This window comes from Onychomys torridus, chromosome 14, assembly GCF_903995425.1.
Source record: "Onychomys torridus chromosome 14, mOncTor1.1, whole genome shotgun sequence".
NCBI classification, from domain to species: Eukaryota; Metazoa; Chordata; class Mammalia; order Rodentia; family Cricetidae; genus Onychomys; species Onychomys torridus.
Window position 1 is genome coordinate 84,080,838 of NC_050456.1, and position 20,155 is coordinate 84,100,992.

At 36.9% G+C, this 20,155-nt stretch overlaps 1 protein-coding gene across 2 annotated transcripts in view; it reads right to left on the reverse strand.

Annotated features, from left to right (window-relative positions):
* The window catches only part of Itgb8 (integrin subunit beta 8), an 81,889-nt gene that overhangs the window by 41,010 nt on the left and 20,724 nt on the right, over window positions 1-20,155 (reverse strand). For both annotated transcript variants that reach the window (XM_036205816.1, XM_036205814.1), the window contains 2 exons: window positions 9,410-9,495; window positions 3,086-3,260 (listed from right to left, as the gene is read on the reverse strand). In XM_036205816.1, the coding sequence (XP_036061709.1) occupies window positions 3,086-3,260; window positions 9,410-9,495 (261 nt within the window). The remainder of the gene's footprint in view (window positions 1-3,085; window positions 3,261-9,409; window positions 9,496-20,155) is intronic.

Below are 20,155 nucleotides of genomic sequence, written 5' to 3' on the forward strand. Positions count from 1 at the left end.
CATTTTAATGTTTGCCATATAATTGTGAGGTCCCAGACATGGTAGGTAACTTTATGTTCTTTCAATTTCTAAAAGCTACTATGAGATAACTTTACACAGAGTACTTAGTTACATATTTGGCACACAGTAAATAGATATATGTGCTAACATATATTATTGCCGTTATTTCTACTGGATTCTAAATAACCTTAGGATAAGGGCTGCTTTTCTTCTCTGAAGCCACTGGTATCTGCTTATAATTTCAGAAGACTCAAATCATTAATATAGCTACAAAAGGGGAAAACTGTAATTATTGACATATATGAATTTCATGAACACATAAGCAAAAAGGTGTAATTTATAGGTCCTTACATTGTAAATATTTTCTAAAGAGCAGGGCATTTGAAGGATATAGTTGTATTTACTAGCCATAAATAATATATAAAATAGGACAGATAACCTGCTGGAAATTAGTATTTGATTATAAAAATAGGGTCATTGGTTTAACAGTATGGAAAAACAAATTACACCCAAAAACCTAGAGATATCATTTATATTTTTTGTTTTATTGCTATATTTCATTACTTTTATTATTTTAAATTTATTAATTTCTTTTTTATTTCATGATTTCTTGTTTTGCTATTCTTTTTATGGATGCTTTGTCCATTTTTATTCATTCTTTTTCAAAATAAAAGCAAACTTTCAATTTTTTAGAACAATTCAAGTTACAACCTATATATTTGAATGTATTTTGTTACTGTTACTCTTAGTTTATGATTAGAATTTTGATTTTATCTTTTGATTTAATTTCAAATTTTATGGCACTATGCTTAAAGATGATGGGTCATGAAATAATGTTTACTTTCTGTAACTGGGTTCTTCTCTGTGGTTGATTTCTTAATATATTTTATTGACTTTAAAAATAACATTTCACTTATCAAGTGTTATAAGCTGAATGGTATTTGGAGAGGAGGCCTTGGAATGTAATTAAGTTTAGATGAGATCATGAGAAATGGCACTTCATAATAGGATTAGTGGTCCTCTGAGATACTGGAGAGTTTTATTCCATACCATCCCCATTGCTATAACTTTCCTCTTCAATTCTGCCATGTGAAGACTTATCAGGAACTGAACACCTGTAAGCCTGGAGAACCCTCACTAGAAACCAAATCTGCCTCCACCTTGTTCTTGAACTTTCCTGGTCTTTGAAATTTTAACCTTTCTGTGACATTGTGTCACCAAATGTGAGGCATTTGTGTCATGGCAGCTGAACAGGCTAAGGCATCAAAGTTACTAATTAAGCTCAACTGTTCTGTTCTTTCTAATCCCCCAACCCTTATTTCCTCTGCAGATATTGAAGGAGATAGTGTTATGCTCTACTCTAATAAAGAACTTGAAGTTAAATGCAGAGTGGTGATGCAGGAATCTGTGGGATTTGAAGAGAGGCTTAGGGTAAAGACCTTGGTAACAGAGTGCCTTCAAATTCAGATGTGCTCTAGGAGTAAGCCAGAAACGTGAGTCAGAAAGCCAAGATATAATGGAGTGTCATATGTGTTACTATTCAATGTTAACACAGCAAACAAACAAAACAAACCCACCCTAGAAAGACTGTAGAGGCAAAGGTGGAAAGGTGATGGATGAGAATGCTGTTAAGACATGGAGACTGGTAAGATATGGAGACTGGAATTCTTAGAAGTAGTTTGAAGAGATTAGAAAACCTGAGATCATGAATGTGTTGTAAAACCAGGTAGAGAAAAAAGTCATTAGAGTTGGTCGGACAGTTATAACTTTAGAAGGCTGTGTGTGAGGCAAGACGTGTAATTATTGGAATGTTAAGGTCAGATTTTACTGAATACACTGGACTGAGTAAATATTGCCTTTTTTTTAAAATAGCAGTTGACAAGAACCATAATCTTTATTGACTGATTAGAATTCCTATACTGACTATGCTCATATATTTTCATATTGAACTGTATCATTGTTTTATATGGTGAAGAACCCAGTTTTAGCTGGAAGCTAGGAACATGTCCAGGGAAAGAAATAGACTTCGTTTAGCTCGTAACTAATCAGTCTGGAAAAAATAGTTCAGCATTTAGAGTGGGATGAGAAGTGTAGCAAGAATTATTATTATATTCTTCTTCTTCTTATTATTATTAAAAAAAAAACTAACGACAAGACATGACCACCCCACAGTGAACTAATGAAGAGTTGAAAACAATTTAATATCATTTTAAACCAGTCTTCTAGCTCTGTGGTACATATCTGGGTACTTTGATATCTTGTATATGGTTCATAGATTGGAATTGTATGTACCTGGGGGTAATGGATGTTTTCCAGAGCTACAATATGTGGGACTGTGGGGCACATTGCCATAGAAGGGGAGATATCAGAGAAATGCATGAGGAAAAGTATACATTAATCTTAATTTCTATCACAAAGCTATTTAAGGTAATTATGGTAATAATGAATGATAGTTTTGTGTTTAAAAGTTCATACCAAAGGCTCTAAGTACTTAACTAATTTGTATTTCCCACTAACTAATGAATCAATGCATCATATAAGTACTTATGGAAAATTTACTCTATTCTAGCACTCTGAGGAGTGGAGAAAGAGAACAAAAAAGCATGTTCCATTTCTGGACTTAGCTGGTATGAGAACTTGCTACCAGGCTTGACAATGGTCATGCAGCCATCAGAACAGATAAGGTTGAAGGAGACAATTGATTCTTGCAAGTTGTTCTCTGACCTCTACGTGCACTGTGGCATTTGTGCCTCTTCACCCTCTACCAACTAAGTAACTAAATGTAACAAAAAGTTCTCTTTCCCCAGAGCTTCATTGGAACCAGAGCATAATTACATCACAGTGTTGAGTGACCTGTCTGATCAGAACAGAGTTATAATAGGTTGTAGTAAGGTTTATAGTGTGGCCCAGGCCACACAGCTTAGCTACAAACATGACAGGGACTAGAACCATGGTTCCTTGATCTGAGCTCACTAAGATTTCAACTACATTGTTATCTGATGCAGCATATTAACTGTGAGTAAGTCACTATGGGCTGTCAATGCAAATTAATGGTCATCACAGATTTCTTTGAAAATCACCAAACCTGGATGCAGTTGAATTGAGACTTCTCCTGGTGTCACTTGTGTATTGATTTCATTCTCACTTGGTGTCACTACACGCACAGACATGTATTCTACAGAATCAGCTGGACAGCCTTTGCTTATCAAATTGGAAACAGTATCACAGCGTTCATTTCTTGATCCACCTGAAACAAAATCCTGTTAAAAAAAAAAAAAAAAGGAAAATCACTGATGTTTTAGCAAATCCTCTCCATGACAACTTAAGAAACCTGTACAATGCAAATATTACAAAGGAGACATTTCCCATATAGAGCAAATTAGGTCGTTGCATAAATTAGCTTCATGTTTCCAATGAAGGTATGGGCAAATTTGTCAGGAATAAAAGTTTTACTTCTACATTTTATTTAAAAATAATGAAGAGGAGAAGATTAATCAAGCACTTTCATTGTTGTTGATTGAGCACTGTAAAATTACACCAGCTTCATTCTTTCTAAACATCTTTCTAAACATCTGACAGATCTAAAAAGTAATTAATCAAAGTAGACAATTGATTGTTTCCACATGTATGCCTCATGTTTCAGGGAACACAGCTGGCATGTCTACTGTGGGCTGTTGTGCTCAGGAGATGAGAATAACTCCTTCAAAAATCACACCTCTAACTGTGCTGACAGCTCATATAAGAAGGAATTGGAAATCTGCCTTCTCAGACCATCAATCTCTGATGCTTCTTATATACAAATCAGCCTGTGAATAATTGGATAAACCAAGGAAGATGCTTGTGATGACACAGTGGTAGAAGATTCTAGTTCAGAATCTCCCGATTTTGCATCTAAAGCTAAACCTTTCACAATAGTTCAGCATAAAATAGTAGCTAGTTGTTTAAGAGTCATCCATATGCTTATGATTAGGATTAATGGAATATGTTTAAAAGTTAATTTGTTCTGACTGAGATAAAAAAAAATGATACTTCTATTTTTCACATGACCATTCAGATTGTATGGGAAAGTATAGAAATATTTTACTATGGATATATATATATATATCCATACCATATCCATATATTGGTATAAACTATTTGAGATAGTTACATGTGAGCTGAATATTTTTTCAGCAATCTTCTGGAAGGGCTGTTTTGGTCCAGCATTCAATCATTTTACCTTTAATTCCTGTGATTCAGAGAATCTGATTTCTACTTAATTAATCATTTGGTGAAAGACTGTTGAGCAGATACTTAACTACAGGACAATGGTTTTCAAAGTGTTTAGGATACAGATCAAGGCAGCTAGAGTCTTCACTACTGAAATCAACAGATCATAGGTGAATTCAGTCACTAAGCAGAAAAATATAATTATTATGGAAGTAAATCTTAGGGGCAAGAGAATGTCATAGGTTACGAAGAAAGGAAATTATAAAGTTTAAATGGCATGCTGAAAATGAGATCATTAATTATGAAGAATGAATCCCCAGCATCAGGGAACGATTAGGCAGAATCATAGCAGGCAATATAAAACATTCAAAAAAATTTTGTTCTTTCTCAATTTAGAGCATGGTTTGGAAAATTAAAGTCTGTAGGATAAATGTGATATTTTGTCTGTCTTTACATGGTTCATGTCAAAATGCCCCATTTTTAGAAGACGGTAATAGAACAAGGCAAGAAGAATGTGCTGCAGACTGTGTTTGGCAGCAAGTGCTAATGGTTTACTGTCTGGTCTTCACAGTGTTTATTCCTAATTAGTATATGGCTCTTGCTGGTGATCCTAACACAACGAAAAGGGAGAAGGCAATGTGCCTTTCTTTCTAATTGAACTTTCCAGGTATTTGCTAAATGGTACGGTAGAAACAGACATTTAAATTTGTCTTGCATTTAACCTTCACCTAGATTTTTACAAGTCAGAGCCTTTACTTATATCTAAATTTATCATATCAGCTGGTAACACCTACAACTATCAGCCAGATGTAGTTTATAAACTGCTTGGAGTTCCTCAGAGAAAGGTAGCCAATAACTGCTACAGAATGTGCCACCATTCCTAGTTTCTGGGGTGCTTCAGGTTAGGTGAAGAACTCTTTCTTCCATTGTGGGGATACTGAGAGTATGCAAGGTTTGGTAGTTGTTGCATTCCCAACTCCTATGTCATGTGAAGGGCCACATGCATTTTCCAGATAAAGCATCCCCAAAATTTTAGATTGTGCAATGGAAATAAAATGTAAACAGCTCCCATCTTCCTTTTCAGCCTACTAGAGTTTCTGAACTTGGGTGTACAGAACAGAGAAAGGAAGGGTGGCTACTTTCCTGTAAGTATACATCAAGCTATATGCCATGTGACCTTTAAATGTCAAATAGTTTTGCTGAAATAGCAAAATCTTCTCAATTATTTTGCAATGTCTGAATCAGAATGGCTGTTTTAGCCCACTGTAAGCACTAAGTCAGAAAAGCATTGCCAATTGGCCAATTAGGTTTGAAAAGGAAAAAAAAGGCTCTTGCCCACTGTGGCTTACTTTCCGTTTGAAAGAAAAGCAATTTGAAAACCACACTCTTTTAATTTCTTGGCAGATTATGTCATTTTAATTTATTCTAACCCTTATGTTTTACTTTTTCTTCAAGAAAAATACTGGGGAAATCAGACTCCACATTTCTGTAGCTATGATCTGTTGAGAATGAGAGTCCCAGGCTGAAGTCACTGGCTTTTTACCAATTACCTCTTCTGTGAGTTAGCACAAAACTCTGGGTATATAAACAAATGCATTTCCCCATACTAATGTCTGAGTCTTTTGGGCTTCCAAAACTAGCAATCTGCTTGGAAATGGAAGGGTCTTATCATCTCCCTTTGAACAGAGAGTGCCCTTTACATCCTATTCTATGATAACTGTGGTTTCAAGTCAGGCCCACACTGTGACACTGGGATGGCTGTGTTAGCCAAGATAGAAGAGAATTGCTCAAAACAATGTGGCTCTTAACCATATTAACTAGAAACATGAGTGTTAACTAGATAATATTAATAAAGTCCTTTCTACCTCAATTGTTTTTCTAATAGTTTTATTGAGTATGGGAGGAAGGGAAAATAGAGATTGTGGAATGATAAATTAAAATGCCATTTAAGAATGCAAGCAGATTGAGTATATACTGTCTATATTCATAGTGATTTTTCAGACAGAATTTTTATTAAATTTCTTGACAGTTTCATATATGCATATAATACTCTGATTACTTTTATTCCCCCTTTATTTCCCTCGACCACTAATGGCTCCTCCTCCCTACAAAGTTTTTTCCCACATTCAAGTCTATTTGTTTTGTTTTGTGACCTCCTGTTTACCCAGGACTGTCTTTGTGTTCATGGGTTTTTAATTATCTCCTAAAGCCTGTGGGCTCACCATTTAGTTCACAGCTAAAGACAATGACCACACTTCTCTTAGGATCTTTTAGTTGCTAGTATTTTGGTAGAGAGGGGAGGGCTCTGTGAACTTCTCTCCCATCCATAACCAGTTGTTGACAAGACCAGTCTTATGCAGGCCCAATGCAGGTAGCCACAACTGCTGTGAGTTTTGGAGTGCAAGGGCTTCCTCATTCCTAGTAGATAGCATTTCTCAGCCTTATCTTCCAACTCTTACATCTTTTCTACCATCCCTTCTGGAGTATTGCCTGAGCCTTGGAGGGGATGGGATTTTAACCAGCTTTGAAAATTATACAAGTCAGGTTTATTAAGCTCTTTTTTCATTCATTATCATCATGATCAGGAAAACACCCCCTCACCCTCTTCTTCCCCTCCATCTTTTCTGGCTGAGAAATCAGGGTCGCCACCTATATCTGTGTCTATCTTACCTCTTGATATTGTGCCAGCCTATAGGGATTACACAGTTCCTTCTCTTAGTAATATTAATAATGGCAGATTGTACCTTCAGAGATTGTTATTTATTTTATTTTATTATTATTTTTGTGTGCATATGTGGTATATGTATGTATGTGTATGCAACTGTGCTTGCCTACACAAGTATATGTGGAGACTAGAAGTTGATGTTTAGATGTCTTTTTCCATTACTTCTTTACCTTAGTTTTTGAGATATGGTCTTTTTATTGAATCTGGTATTTGCCATTTCAACTAGACTGTCTTGCCAGCAAGCCCTAGGAATATGTCTGTCCTCACCTTCCAGTATTGGAGTTACATATGTGTGCCCCTACACCTGACTTTGATATGGGTACTGGGGGTCCTAATTGAGGTCCTGTACAGCAAGCACTTTCCCACTGAGCCATATCCCCAGCTCCTGGTTGAATTATTGACACAGCAGTCCCACTTCCTTAAACATAAGTAAAGTATCTATAGTCACAACTCCTGTATCTCAAGCAATGTCCTATGCTGCATGGTTACTTCATTATATATTGGTTAAAGTGTCAGGTGGATACAATAAGTGTTTCCATTTTAGAGATAGGGAAATGATTTAAAGGGATGAAGCAACATAGTGTACATAGTTGTTTACATAGTTTATAATTAGAAACTTGGAACTAGGGTTTGGTCTTTCTGAACTATATATACTACCTTACACTATGGTATGTAGACAAGAATAACCTTGCAAATTCTCCCCAAGGTCCCTGTTTTCAAGTGCAACAGTTGAAAGGTTTCCTTTGTTCCTTTCAGCACCTCCCTTGCATTGGCTTTCTTCCTTCTATTCCCATTCCTTGGCACACTCCTAAGTCCCTGCTTCTGTGATAAGACAGATGGGTATTTTCAGGGCTGCCATTTTTCTCCCCTTTTGTGCCAAACACAAATATGAGGAGGTGTGGTCTCTGGGACCTGATGTCACACTTGGTTGACAACTAGGCTTTGAAGCATATTTCAGAAAACTCCTTCCAACAACTCCCACTGAAGCACTCAGCAACTGAAGTTGGCTTGGCACAAACAGTAGGGCTCTAAGGTTCTTCTTTAGTGATGAGTGGATAACTGGCTTAGGGTCAGGAAAACCAGGCCACAAAACATTCCTAACAGAGAACCCTACAAGGCAATTCCACATTTAAGGCTGTAGAGATGAGGGAGGAAATCATTGTTCAGAGAATGGCAAGAATTCTGTCTAGTCTTAAGATGATAAAACTTGGACTATGAAACTCTGGAATATTCCTTTTTGTGACATTGTCTGACTTGATGAGTTGTGATGAAGTACTTCCTTATTAATTAATGACATCTGACTTTTTTCCTCTTATGTTAGCCCAGAGCACACAGGATTACATGAGACTGTCAGCAGAAAAGGAAACTTTTAGATATGGCTACTGTATGTGAATCCTTTCTGTGCTTGTACCCTAATTTGTTCATAGAAGAGAGCGATAACCATCATCCTTGCTACTTTCCAATGGTCTCTGTCTTCCTGCTTCATGCATGAAGTGGGGGGTAAGAAGAGAGGGTGACAGTATAATGGGAGTTTAATCATTGAACTAAATTAGAGGAAGTAAAACTAGAGATTCATGCCCATGTCAGGGAGAAGTCTCTGAAAGGCTGTTAGTTGCAATTCCCAGGAGTTGCATAAGTAACTACAAAACTACCCAGGCAATCTCACAAAGAGATTCCAATTTAGCAGATGACACCTTGGGAAAACATTATATGTAGGTGCCCCTGATTTAAGATTATTGATGTTAATTACCTCATAAAACAACTTTAGAGCAAGACAAAAATAAGTCATTATAATTTTTATTAAGAATTTTGTTGGAATTTGTTTCCCTGCACAGAATTAAAAACATTAACTTTTAACAATAATACTGAATTATTCTCCACTCCATAGGATTTAAATATACACAATACTTCAGGAACAGGTTCAAGTGTAAAAATAAAGGCATCACATTTTCCATGAGAAATCAAAAATTGCTATGCAATGTTAGGAAATAACTGAACTTTTAGTATTTCATATAAAAACATGTAAAATGGACCAATGAATCATCTTACTTTTCTTTTATAAGCAAGTATTAAGAAAGCAATCAAACTTGGGCATATACCTTTGTTCTACAAGTTGCAGCAAGAATCTTATATCAAAGTCTACTGAACTATCAAAAGTTATTATATGTACTTGCCAACTTCTTCTATAGAACAGTTGGAAAACATAAAATGATTTTCACTTCATGTCAAAATTACCACACTTTTCCTAATAAAAATGTTACACTTGATTTCATATTCAACCAGATAAGCTGCTTTTCCACAGAAAACCAAATAAAATTTTCCTGATGCTTAGGGCTATCTTTCTTGTTCCTGATTCATCTTTATAGTATAGAATATTAGGGGGATGAAGTCAGGTTAGAGAGAAAGTTAAGGATGAGAAAAACTCAAAAGTGGCAGCAACAATAACAAACAAAAACAAAAACAACAAAGGCATACCTCTTGAACACACCACCCACATTCTGGACCCATCTGGAGGCACCTGGAACAGGAGACAACGTTTGAAGAGGCACATCTATTGTGTTCTGGAATTCAAGTAAAGAGGAACCATTAAGATTTTCTTTCAAGGTGGAAAGTGTACACAGTTTGAAATGCAGTTGTAAAAGTGAAATAAGGTCATCTTTTGTTAAAAACAGATGGCATCAGATAATGTCTAGTTTCTTTAGGAAACATTAACTTGCTCGTTGCCATTAACAAGCACCTGGATAGCATTTAATTTTCTAAGATCAGGAAAGAGGAGGAGGGTAGAAATGTGACCTTGGTCATATCTAGGGCTTTAGCTTTATTATAGGTTGTGCTGCATTGCAAGGGGATCCTTTAAAGTTTCAGTTCATTGAAGCCATAGTTCATAGTCTCTGAACCAAGCAGGTACTTTTCCTTCTGATGGTTTTCCTGTAAAAATTAGCATATCAACATGTGAAGCCATGCTGAGTCACAGTGAGGGAAATTTCTGCGAACTAATCTTGATGGGCATTTAAAGTAGTTCCTGTGGAAGGTTTGATTGTGTTAATATTGATTGTGTAATACAGATCTAGACATTGTGGCATGATTCAGTATTTTAGACACAGAGTGGTTAAAATGAGTGAGCCCTTTTAGCTAATTCAATGTGTTTTTTTCATACTGGATCACATTAAGATCATTGATTCCTGTGCTGGGCTGTATCTGAATAGATAGCTGTATCTTGAAATTGCCTTTATTCCTCCATGTACTCAGTTCTTAAAGAAAACAATGCTCATTATTATAAACACATAGACTCTAATACAGAATGAGAATGTATCATTTTTTTTTTCTTGAGTTTAGTAGGACAGTTTTCCTATATTTTATCCTTTAACCTGAAATGGCCTACAGGAACTGGAAATTATGTACCTCCCCACTTACTCATAGGCACACAGTGAATGGGGTAGACATCAAAGCTACAAGTCACAACATAGGAGTTTTCATTGAATTGCTATGATGTGGTAAGGTTCTCTCTATTTTAGAGCAATAGAAAGGGGTAAAGGTGGGGCTCTTTAATCATTGCTTCATAGAGACTGGGCCTCTGGTACTCTCTTTGCTATCTTAGGTCACATATTTTAATCTGTATTTCTCTCCTTAAAAATGCATTCAGCATTAAAATGTGAATACCTATGCCTATCAAATTCTCATTGCAATTTTTCTTCTCTCTTTCAACTTTCCTAAATGTTCTGGAATCCAGGGTGAAACAGTTCTGACTTAGATGTGTCACAGCACAGGTGTTGGAGTGGGCAGAGCGAGGGTGGTAATACAGTAGAGAGGCGCTAACTATAGCAGAGTGTCAGGCTAGTGTGCACCCTCCCCTGACTTCCTTAGGCAGGCTTTGCATTAAGCTTCATACACTATTCCCTAACACCCTCTCTCACGATCTATTATTTACTCTCTATGGTTCCTCCTACCCTTCATCTTTGGCTTTAGAACAACTTTTTTTGTGTGTGTGAGATCTATACTATATATATCTATCTACATCTACATCTATATCTATAGTCTAAGAATTGTTCATTGATCTTCCAAGATCTAGTCTAGAATTCCAAGAACTAAAAATAACTTGCATTTGGGCTCTCTTCACTACCAGCTTGGCCATCTAAATATGGAGACACCCTATTCCAAATCTTCCATCTGGCTTAGTCTGTAAAATGTAAAAAAACTGCTTATTCTTAAAATATTCAGAAGATGGAGTGACCTTTTCAGTTTTATTTCCAGAAAGAAAACCAAAATGGGTTAGAAATCAGGGACACTGGCAAACTCCTGTGGTCTGAGTGTATTCATCTCCAATGCAGTATTTGAGGTGGGGCCTTTAGGGTATAACTATGTCTGAGGTTCCTCCTCTGTGAGTGAGACAATAGCCCTTATAGAAGAGGCTTCTCTGTGGTTGCCCCCTTTTGCCTTTTGGTCTCTGTCATGTGAAGGTAGAGGAACCTCACTAGGATGGAATGTCTGCTCCTTTATGGTGTATTTTCTAGCCCCCAGAGCTATGAGAAACAAACCTCTTATAATTACTTAATATCAGGTATTAATATACAGACCTGACTTGGCCTTTACTAGTGCTGGCTTTGACCTTACCAGAACATGGAGTGGCATCTATTTTAGTTTAGACTTGATTAGGCATCTGATTTAACAGGTAGAACTTTGCATTGCCAGTGAATTTTGCAGAATCCAGGAAGGACAGATGCAGAACCTAGGGCTCTGGTCCTTATTACTAATATTTGTCCAATTCTGACCTAAGAGGTCCCAGGTTAAAGCTTATGTTAGGCTCCTACTTCCACAGCATATAGGAAGCATAGCAAATTTACAAGCAAAAAATCTTTTCCTTTCCTTTTTTTTATCTTTCCTGGAACTCTATATAGCCTAGACTGACATTGAAGTCACAGCCGTCTTCCTGACCATGTGCTAGACTATCCAAATGAGTGGCCATGAAGAGCTGCAAAAGTTTTCTTAGTATTTTCTTATTTTAAAATATTTCCAGGGCCAACCTTTATTCTCCAATTTTAGATACCTAAAGATGATAGTCAAGATGGATAGAGACCATGGTTTTGTCAATGAATCACAGATCCCAGATATGGCATTTCTCAAAGTCTATAGAACTACAGACAATGAAAGAGCCCAGAAATGGATTTAGAAGAGACAGGACTGATGGCTCTGCAGATCTGGGAGAAGGCAGAAAACTGAACTCCATGGGAACAGTGTCAAATGTTATTTCTGGACAGTGTCATGGTTACACTTCATAGATATGCTTCGCCAGATAGAATTTTTTTTAATAAATAATTTGTTCTTTATTATTATGTGTTTTAAATTTTATATATCAGCCATGGGTTCCCCTGTCCTCCTCCCTCCCACCCCTACCCCCGCCTTTCCCCCAGCCCCTCCCCTCCATTCCCATGTCCTCCAGGATCAAGGCACCCCTGGGGATTCATTTAAACCTGGTAGATTCAATACAGGCAGGTCCTGTCACCTTCTTCCAGACTGAGCAAAGTGTCCCTGTGTAAGCCCAAGGTTTCAAACAGCCAGCTCATGCACTAAGGACAGACACCAGATAGAATTTTAAGAGACTGCTATTTAATTTAAAAATATGCAAGTTAGAAAATGCCTAACATTTAAACAACATGTTAATTATGGCAGTTCTTGTCACTGAGTGGATAAATTATTGTAAGAACTGCTAGTCAGCATGTAATATAAATTCTCTCTCTCACACACACACATACAGACACACATACAGATTTCTGTGAGAGGAGAAATCCTTACAAAGCACACATATCAATGCACAAGTGCTGTCTGTAGACCTGGCATTTGTAATCAGCCTCTGGGTCTGCTTGGCTCATTGGCTTTCTCATTCCTAATGCAAGAAGGAGGTGGTTTCCTAGCAGCCCAGGGCCCTGCCCTGACACCTCATTAGGATGTTGGCTTGATAGCTCCTCCCCCATCTATGATTGCAGTTTCTGCTTGCTCAGTCTTTTGTCCAGTACTGTTGCCTTACATTCACTATTCTTTATATTCTAGGCTTATATTCTTAGGAAAGAATACAATACAATATAATACAATACAATACAATACAATACAATACAATACAATACAATACAATACAATACAATACAATACAATACAATACAATACAATACAATACAATACAACACAATACAATACAACACAACACAATAACTTTGTATTGATTGTAATGAGTATTCTTAAGCCACAGGAGGCATGGTGACAATGTTTTAAACCACACAATTCCAAATTCACCTTTTGTACCTTTTTAGTCCCCCTGGACTCTGTGTCATTTTTCTGTGACAGAAATCAGTAAAGAGTTTAATGGCTTATTGTCCTTCTAAATAATTTTATTCCTTGACCTATAGGCAAATTTTCATATTACCTTATGAAACTGGAGGGGGCAGATGTGTTGGGGCTGCATTGCTAAATGATTACTTTGAAAAAACACCAGACATCCATGCAGCTTCCACTTAGCAACATGTGCCTAAAACCTCTATGACTTCATCTCCTCCTTCTAATGAGTACCTAACCCATAGCCACCTGTTTCTACAGTGATGCTGTAAGGTAAAGCATGCAAACATAGTAAGCACACAGTAGGGGACCTGTGATAATGGTATAATAATTGACACTACTAATTATATGGAGATATCCATATTGACATATGTATACCTTTATATGTAGGTGTGTTTATGTGTTTAGTTCTACGTTCCCAAAAGAATGTTGGTGTGTGTTTAAATATGTAGTAAATGTACCATGCTGTCTATCCTTAGCATGAAAGTCTCTTGAGTTATAAGACAAAAATTTAAACTGTAGCTAAAATAGAAATATAAGTAAATAAAAAGTTAATGTACTCAGCTTAGTTGTTTTGAAATGATTATTAAGAACAAGGGAGTTAAAGAAACATGTATCAATCCAGCTCTATGAACAAAAGCCAGGCCCAACTGGGGACCAAATTACAGAAGCTTTCTGAGAACACAATCATTTTATTCATGTTTTTACTATGATACATGTGAAATAATGTCTATGACTCCATATATAGAATAATAAGGACCCATTACCCACAGAGGACAGACTAGGACAGCATGTTCATGATGCTCAATTCAGTCCTCTGTTTAGATGGTGTCACTTACTAATCATTTTGAGAATATTTAGTCAGTAGAAGTTAGGAAACTCAAACAGATGACAGGAACCCCAAGTAAAATATAACAAGGACAACACCCCTCCCAATCAAAAAAAGACAATAGATGTTTTGGTGTTTAGACTTAGAGCTTTCCCCAAATCAAATGATCAGACTAAGTGAAGGCTAGAAACAAGATTTCTAGTGTTCTTTTCTTGCTATAAGGACTGTACAACATCTTTTGATGTGATGCACACAATATCTATTGTTATTAGGTAGCTTATAAAACAAATAGGATTGGCAGGCATTGTAGACTCTGATAATTAAGAGTACTTATTTCAGATTCTTCTATTACTCCTAGATAGAATGATTTATAAGAAAGTGAATTTTTTTCTAGGCAGTATTCCTTTCCATCTTCTCTTTATTATACAAATCAAATTATGCTGTGGATGATTAATTGGTAGATAAAACACTGATTGGTCAGTAGCCAGGCTAAGAGAGAGGAGAATTGGGAGAAGAGGAAGGCAGGAGGGGACACTGCAGTGGCCGGCCGGACAAAGAAGATGTAAGGTACCAGTAAGCCACAAACCACGTGGCAAAGTATAGATTAATAGAAATGGGCTAAATATAAGAGTAAGAGCTAGACAATGGTAGGCCTGAGCTAATGGCCAAGCAGATTAAATAATATAACCGTCTGTGTGTTTATTTTATAAGTGGGTTGTGGGACTAACAGGGCTTGACAGGGGATGGAGAGAAGGTCTTCAGCTACAAAATTATGCTTAGATAATTGCATAAAGCTACTTCCTTAAATAAAAGCAAACACTGTATTTTGTAACAGTCAAACCAGAGACACAGAGTCTGTGTAATTTTTGAAGGTAACTTTAGAGTTTTCTTGATACTCATCCTTTGTCTTGTTACGGTTATCCTCACGATACTGAACCTGATTACTGAAGCTTTTTTAAATACATAGATTCGTTATATGCTGCTATTTGATGTATAAATAGAAACAAAGAACAACACTGATGCTTCAGTCATTAGAATCATCAAATCACTCAAAGGTTTGACCTGGAGTTTCCTAAAGGTCCCTAAAAAACCAGGAGGATAGAACCACTTCTCTGAAAACTGGATTTGAGAAACAAAAATCAATGCATAGTAGGGATCAGGAGGAGGTGAGGAGCTCCTCTGAAAGGGGATCTGAGAAGGGAATTTCTGAAGGCTAAGGAAGATGAGACCAAACAAGTTAGTTCCTGAGACTGAGACTCAAAAAAAGGGTGATGAGAAAAGGGTATGGGTCTTCCATTTTCTTTTATTCCTCTGACTCTACCCTTAGACTTCATATGTACAGTATTCAAACAGTGTAGGTTAGCAGTTTTCATTTACTATTTTATTTAGTGCTTAGACTATAGGCAACAATTCTACTCTTGGAACTGACAAGACAATAGATAAATGAATTATAATACATATGTCAAAACTTTAGCTATTAAAATAACTTATGGAACAAATATGTATCTCAGTTATGTTCATTTATAAGTAATTAAAATTTAGTCTTATATGTGTAGTTTACTAATAAGTTATGGAACTAGAAGCTACTAGTTTCTAACACATATAGTAAATAGTATTAGCTATCAGACTCCTCTTTTTATCCTCTACCATATTGTTTAATTTATTTCAAACTTGTAGTAAATAAGGATACAATTCAAAGCAATGAAGATGAGAGTGTCTTTGGAGAAAGCAATATTGTCCAAAGGGTTCATCTTCTTTTGCTGTGCATGTGTTGGTATGTGTGTGTGTAGAAAATCACACATTATCACACATCTAGAGAAAAGTGCAAATTGTATTCCTATTTGCCTTCTTGGTTTACTTTTTGAGGTTGAGAGCTCTGGAGGGGTTTTAGAAGAAGAGAAGGTGGTATGTTTAATTCTTAGTAGTAGTTGAAGAGAAACTGATGGAATGAGGTCATTATGAAAAGAAGTATAGAGATTCCTAGCAAGTGGTTTATTGAGAAAGATGGTGGTGGTGGGGGCATAGTAGTAGACCCCAGAGCACAAATGGCATCACAATCTGTCCCACCTTAAGGCAAGACCTAACTTTAAACTCAGATTAGAGATAAAGAGGTTGTAGGCAGGCCAGTATAGAGTTGGGTTGCAATGGCTTGGCCTTGACATTGAAATGTGGCTCCTTGGAAGGAAAACAATTATTCAGAGAAGAGAGCAGTTAATGTCCCTCTAACAACAGAACTCAAAGCAGAATGCAAGAAGGCTGACAGTCTGATGAAAGAGGTCTAGGAAGAATACCACCAATGTCTTCAGTGGTGTACCCCAGTTAGTGATAAACCATTAGAGTACGTGACTAGTGGCCTGCCTGTTCCTTTTTAATTACTGTCCCCAGGATTTTTAAAGCAACATTGAGAGGAACTGGAATGTCACAATTCCCAGCCTCTCTTGCAATGATGGTGATTGAATGAATTGTTCTGATGACAGTTATCCCAAAGTTGCTTAATGGGTCATCTGTGAAAGATTCTCAAAAAGGAGCTTTCTGTCCTTTGCCTGTCCTGCTTTGTCCTTCCTGCCAAATCAACATGATGTCTCTAGTATTCACCACCATCTTCAGACCAGAGAGAACTTGCTTTAGAAAAGTCAGTGCTAAAGATTCAGAATAAAAGGGCCCATGCCTTTCTGTCTGAGTCTGTCTGTGTGTGACACTCAGAGCTGCATCTGAGGATGAGAATAGAGATGCCCTGATCTTAACTAACCCACTGCTTTTAGGAACCCTTTCACTAGTATATCAACACAGCTATTAACTAACAAATTTTTATCTGAGAGTTTGAAAAAATTAGTAAGGGAGAGACAAAAAAATTTAAGTACATGGTTTTAAAAGAACTGTGAAGCCATTTCTTACCACATTGAAAAGATACCCCCAACACATACACACACACACACACACACACACACACACACACACACACACATTTTGTTTGTTTGTTTTCCCTTGGAGAAAATGACTAGACTCCTTAAACATATTGTGGGGGCCCACAGAGGCTCCCTAGTAAGGCCTTACTCAAGGTCAGAGAATCTGAGCTTGCTTTACCCAGCAGGGCTGCATAATGGGATGATTTGGCCAGGGGTGTGGTTACCAAGTGTTTTGAAGGGTCTATATTTGGCTGTGCATTGTGCTTCAATCTTGAAAGGAGGAGGTCTTTTACCTCTCCCCTTGGTAGTGTATAAAAAGCCCATTAGAATAAAACTCTGAGCAACTGGTTATTGACCCAGGGCCCTCCTGAAGCTATCCTGTGTCTCTGTCTTTCTTGTTGTATAGGCTTATATTTCTATCTAATACTTCCTCATTCCTCTCTGCTCCTCCCAAGAACCATTTGACAGGTAGGAGCTGGCCTCCTACAATATATTTTGTTTCTTTTTAATTAATTAAATTAATTAATTATATTATTATTATTATTTTGTGTGTGTTTGTGTGTGTGTGTGTGTGTGTGTGTGTGTGTGAGTGAGAGAGAGAGAGAGAGAGAGAGAGAGAGAGAGAGAGAGAGTCAGTTTTCAGTTGGTAATGCAAGTTAGGATAGAAAATGAACACTGGATTCCCCAAATAGAATAGATAATGGAGTATTTTCTCTGAATTTGTCAAATGTTTATGGAATGGACATTGTTAATGTAATTCTTGACTGTATATATTGTATATACTTATTGTACTTATTGTATATAGTTTTTCTTATATTAATTATAACTTTCTTTTATTTTTTTAGACAAAAAAGGGGAAATGTGGTGATATATTGTGCCCTAATAAAATCTGCCTGAAAATCAGAGAACAGAACAAGCCACTAGATTAAACATAGGTGCCAGGAAGTGGTGGCAGATACCTTTAATCCTAGCACTAAGAAGGAAGTGATGGCTGGGTGGAGAAAGGTATATAAGGCATAAGGCATGAAGAGACAGGAACTAAAGCCTTTTCAGACTGAGGAGTCCTAGAGGTGGCAATGGCTTGCTCCTTTTTCTCTCTGATCTTTCAGTATTAACCTCAATATCTGGTTCTGGTTTTTTAATTAAACGACTAATTTAAGATTTGAGCAATAAGATAAAGCACATGATTCTCTCAATTCATGAAAACAAACATACCTTAGTGACATTGTTTATTTTTGAAAATCATTTGAAAATATAATTTATTTTGAAAATTAAATTTTTTTCAAAATAACTCTGACTATATGATGAGATGATATAAACAAAATAGCACTTTTTAATCTTAATCTCATCAGATGCAAAACTACTAAATCCATTTGCATTCTTTGATTGCTCAGATCAAAGGTAAACTTCCATTCATAAAGTGTTCTTGTCTTACATTGGAATAATTCCTTAGTGGAACTTCTTTATGAGTATTGCTCCTTTAAGCCAGGTGGGGATTTGGGGATGAGGAGGCCCTTAGTATGTGTTACCTTAGGTTTCAAGGATAAGACTCAACCTTCCCATTGTTCAGAAAATATCTCGTGCAATTATATTAGAAAAGCAAAGTGGGTAAAGGCCATTTTAACTATGGGCAGGTTCATGACTGTTGGGGTGACACTACACATTCTAATGCCTCTTTGGGGCAGTCCAAAGTGTGCCAGTTGCACTGGGCTAGGGCAGCATAAGTTTGAATGCCAGTTTACAGGAAGAGCCAGTATGTAGCTACAAGTAACCTTCACTTGTGCTGGAAGTGCTGGTCACAAGAGACCTGGTCAGAAGGGATCATAGCAGAAATGTTCATTATTATTTATTTTTATACATAATAACCAGCTTGAAAGGCTCTGACTGGTGCATCTATAGAGTAACTATAATTTATGCTTTATCTTCAATCACTTTTTACATTGAACAGGGACCTGGTATAATTAATTACAATTACAGTTATGTCATTGGTATAAACTAGAAGTCCCTAGGGAGGCCAAAGGTCAAGATCAGCCTTAATCAGTGTTTCTCAACCCATGGTTCACGACCATTGGAAAACACACATTTCTGATGGCTTTTAGTAACTGAGAAACCATTCAGTGGCAAAATTATAGTTATGAAGTAGCAATGAAAATAACTTTATGGCTGGAGGTCACCACAACATGAACTGTATTAAATGTTGTGGCATTAGGAAGATTGAGAACCATTGGTCCTAACTGCTGTTTTAGTGGTGAGCAATCCAGAAGGAACAACAGAACAATTAGACAGTAGTTGGAAGATATGTGAGTCTCTGCTACCCAAGCTGTCAATGAGAAAGGACTCCCTCTTCATAGGTTGGCCTGGAGCAGGAATTGAAGGCCAGGCAAATGCAGAAATCAGATTAAAAAGTAGATTATGTTTTAATTACATTCCATGAACACCTTGGTATATATTGTTTGATGTATGAAGCAGATGATCACACAAAATGAATATTTGATTGCTGTTCCTGTTTATCCCTAGGCCATGAAATGTCTTGAGTGGGCCAACTTGCCACTCAACAAACAAGAGTAGATCCAAAAACAATCCAATTTGTTTGTTCATCTGATATGTCAATTTGTCTTCAGACACTCACCTGGTAGGAAAATGAGACAAACACAGGGAAAAAAAGGTGGGGTCAAGACCACTCACATCTTAGTACAGTCTTTCTATTGAAGCCTCAGAACTTCAAAAACCACCAACAGCTCAGGACTCAAGCAATGTTCCAGAGGCCCCTCTGAGGTAAATCCTAGTTAAGGCTGCATTTGTCTAACTTGGAAAGGCAATATTAGTCATGTGCTTTGTGTCTTGTTTTAACTGGAACTTTTCCATACATTCCAACTATCCTGTTTATGAGGCACACTCCCTTTCTATAAAAGCCAAATATTCACCAGCTTTCCACCCTACAAGTTTTGAACTTAGCATACTGGATTGAATGAGTTCCAGGGGCTCTTCCTATTTTCCTTTCCAATTCTTGGCAGGTAGGAATTTCCATTCTCCCACTTAAAAATGAAACAAAACAAACAACCAAAAACCTTAAAACACTGTTTTTCATGCCAGAAAAATGGCTTGTTAAAGAGGCAAAAGAAAAATGCCCTGTGGTAAGAGGAATGCCTTGTCTGCATTGAA